A 2,618-nucleotide genomic window follows, 5' to 3' on the forward strand; every position below is an offset into this window, starting at 1 on the left:
CATTTCACTTAACAGGTTTCCCCTTTGGTGCTCAGTTGTCACCGATCAGGGAAAACAAATGATATTTGTCTCTTTTGGGACAAATTCACTCAGCATGATGTTTTCCAGATTGCTCCATTACTAAGGAATATTTTGGATACTTCCAAGTCTTGGCAATTTTTAATAAATCTGCTATAAATAGCAACATGCAAGTTTTTGTGTGGGCATAAGTTTTTTTATTATTTGCATAAATACCAGGGAATATGACTGCTGGATCATTTACTAAGAGGATTGCTTGTAAGAAAACTGTTGGGCTTCGCAGCCATCGCCATGAACAGTGTTGGGGAGGCGTGTACAGACATGAAATGCGAGTACGACCATTGCTTCAATCGCTGGTTTGTTGAGAGGTTCCTCAAGGGGCATGGTTCCGGGGACCCATGCACCAACCTGTTCAAGCGTTACCAGCAGTGCGTTCAGAAAGCAATAAAGGAGAAAGAGATTCCTACTGAAGGAACTGGAGCTCATGGGCCATAGCTAAGAAAAGCCTAAAAACTCCTCTTGACCTTGACAGACACCTTGCAGTTGTACCCCCTCCCTTCAGGAAACTGAGGACCCTGGATGTGTCCACTGAGATTGTGAAGATGACCATTAGAGTTGATATGGAGTTTAGGAAGGAGTTGTTTTCTTCCTCACTTGTAAAAGAGGATGAACCAACCACCATTCTGCTTCGATGATCCCTCACTTGCTCTAGCATCTTGCAGGAACTCATTGTGCTGAGAGGAACAATTTCTTGGGACTCTGGGTGCAATATTTGGTCTAGCATCAGCTTTGAATATACCTTGTTGGTAAATAATGATAAACTAGCCAGGATGATAAAAGAAACCTGTTGGGGGCCAGCGCTGTGGCACAAGGGGTTAAGCCACTGCCTACAGCACTGGCATCCCACACAGGCACTATTTTGTTTTTTTAATGCAATTCTTTTATTTTTTATAGAGAGCTTTTATTTAATAAATACAAATTTCAAAAGTACAACTTTTGAATTATGGTGGTTCTCCCCCAAAACCCTCCCTCCCACCCCCACACTGTCCCACCTCTACTCCCTCTCTCATCCCATTCTTCATTAAGATTCATTTTTAATTATCTTTATATACAGATCAACTCTAGTAAAGATTTCAACAGTTTGCACCCACACACACACACAAAGTATAACGTACTGTTTGAATACTAGTTGTACCGTTAATTCTTATAGCACAACTCATTAAGAACAGAGGTCCTACATGGGGGGTATGTGCACAGTGACTCCTGTTGTTGATTTAACAATTGACACTCTTATTTATGATGTCAGTATCACCCGAGGCTCTTGTCATGAGCTTCTGAGGCTATGGAAGACTCTTGAGGTCACCAACTCCGACTTTATTTAGACAGGGCCATATCAAAGTGGAAGTTCTCTCCTCCCTTCAGAGAAAGGCACCTCCTTCTTTGATGGCCCCTTCTTTCCACCGGGATCTCCCAGAGATCTTTCATTTAGATCATTTTTTGCCACGTGACTTGGCTTTCCATGCCTGAAATATTCTCATGGGCTTTTTAGCCAGATCTGAATGCCTTAAGGGCTGATTCTGAGGCCAGAGTGCTGTTTAGGGCATTTCCCATTCTATGAGTCTGCTGTGTAGCCTGCTTCCCATGTTGGATCATTCCCTCCTTTTTAATTCTATCTACTATTATTAGTAGAGACTTGGTCTTATATATGTGATCCCTTTGTCAGTTAATTTTATCTTTGTGATCAGTTAGGAACTTAAACTGATCACTTTAGCTAGTAAGATGGCATTGGTACCTGATGGACAACCGTTTTGAGTCGTGGCTGCTCCACTTCTGATATAACTCCCTGTTAATGCACCTGAAAAAGCAGCAGCAGATGGTTCAAGTGCTTGATACCCTGCAGCCCACATGGGAGACATGGAAGAAGCTCCTGGCATCACCTGGACCAGCCCTGACCATTGTGGCCATTTGGGGAGTGAAACAGTAGATGGGAAGATCTTTTTCTCTCTCTAACTCTGCCTTCAAATAACAAAAAAAAAGAAAGAAAACTATCTTGCAAAGTGGATGTACTATGTTGCATTTCCATTACTAATGGATAATTTTTGTCGGTTCACATCCTTGCCAGCATATGATGGTGTTGTGTCTTTGATTTTCGCCATTCTAAGAGCTGTGCAGGGGTTTCTCATTGTTGGCTTAATTTACACTTCCCTAACAACATACGGTGTAGTCTATCTCTTTATATGCTCATTTGCCACCTATATATTTTATTTGGTGGGGTGTCTCTTAGATTTTTTGTTCAGGTGAGCAAAACTTCAATTACGTTATGTGGTTTTTTTATTGTTGAGTTTTAAGATTTCTGAATATTTTCATTAACAGTCCTTTATCAGATATGTGTTTTGCAAATATTCTCACCCAGGCTACACTTTTCTTTGCATTAGCCTATTAGTGCCTTTCTGAGAGTAGACTTTATTTTTGCAAATGCCTGCTTATCATTTCTTTTATGAGTCTTGTCTATGCTATAACAAGGTCATCTAGTTTTTCCCAACTGTCATCTTCTATGTCTTTTACATTTAGGTCTACAATTCACTTTGAGTTACTTTTTA

At 40.7% G+C, this 2,618-nt stretch overlaps 1 protein-coding gene across 1 annotated transcript; it reads left to right on the top strand.

Annotated features, from left to right (window-relative positions):
* The first annotated feature begins 309 nt into the window (after positions 1 to 309).
* On the top strand, positions 310 to 541 carry LOC133771163 (TP53-regulated inhibitor of apoptosis 1-like). The gene is given in 2 exon segments (XM_062206906.1): positions 310 to 492; positions 494 to 541. Coding segments are annotated over 2 exon segments (231 nt in total).
* The last annotated feature ends 2,077 nt before the right edge of the window (positions 542 to 2,618 follow it).

The sequence above is a fragment of the Lepus europaeus genome, chromosome 12 (assembly GCF_033115175.1).
Source record: "Lepus europaeus isolate LE1 chromosome 12, mLepTim1.pri, whole genome shotgun sequence".
Classification (NCBI taxonomy): domain Eukaryota; kingdom Metazoa; phylum Chordata; class Mammalia; order Lagomorpha; family Leporidae; genus Lepus; species Lepus europaeus.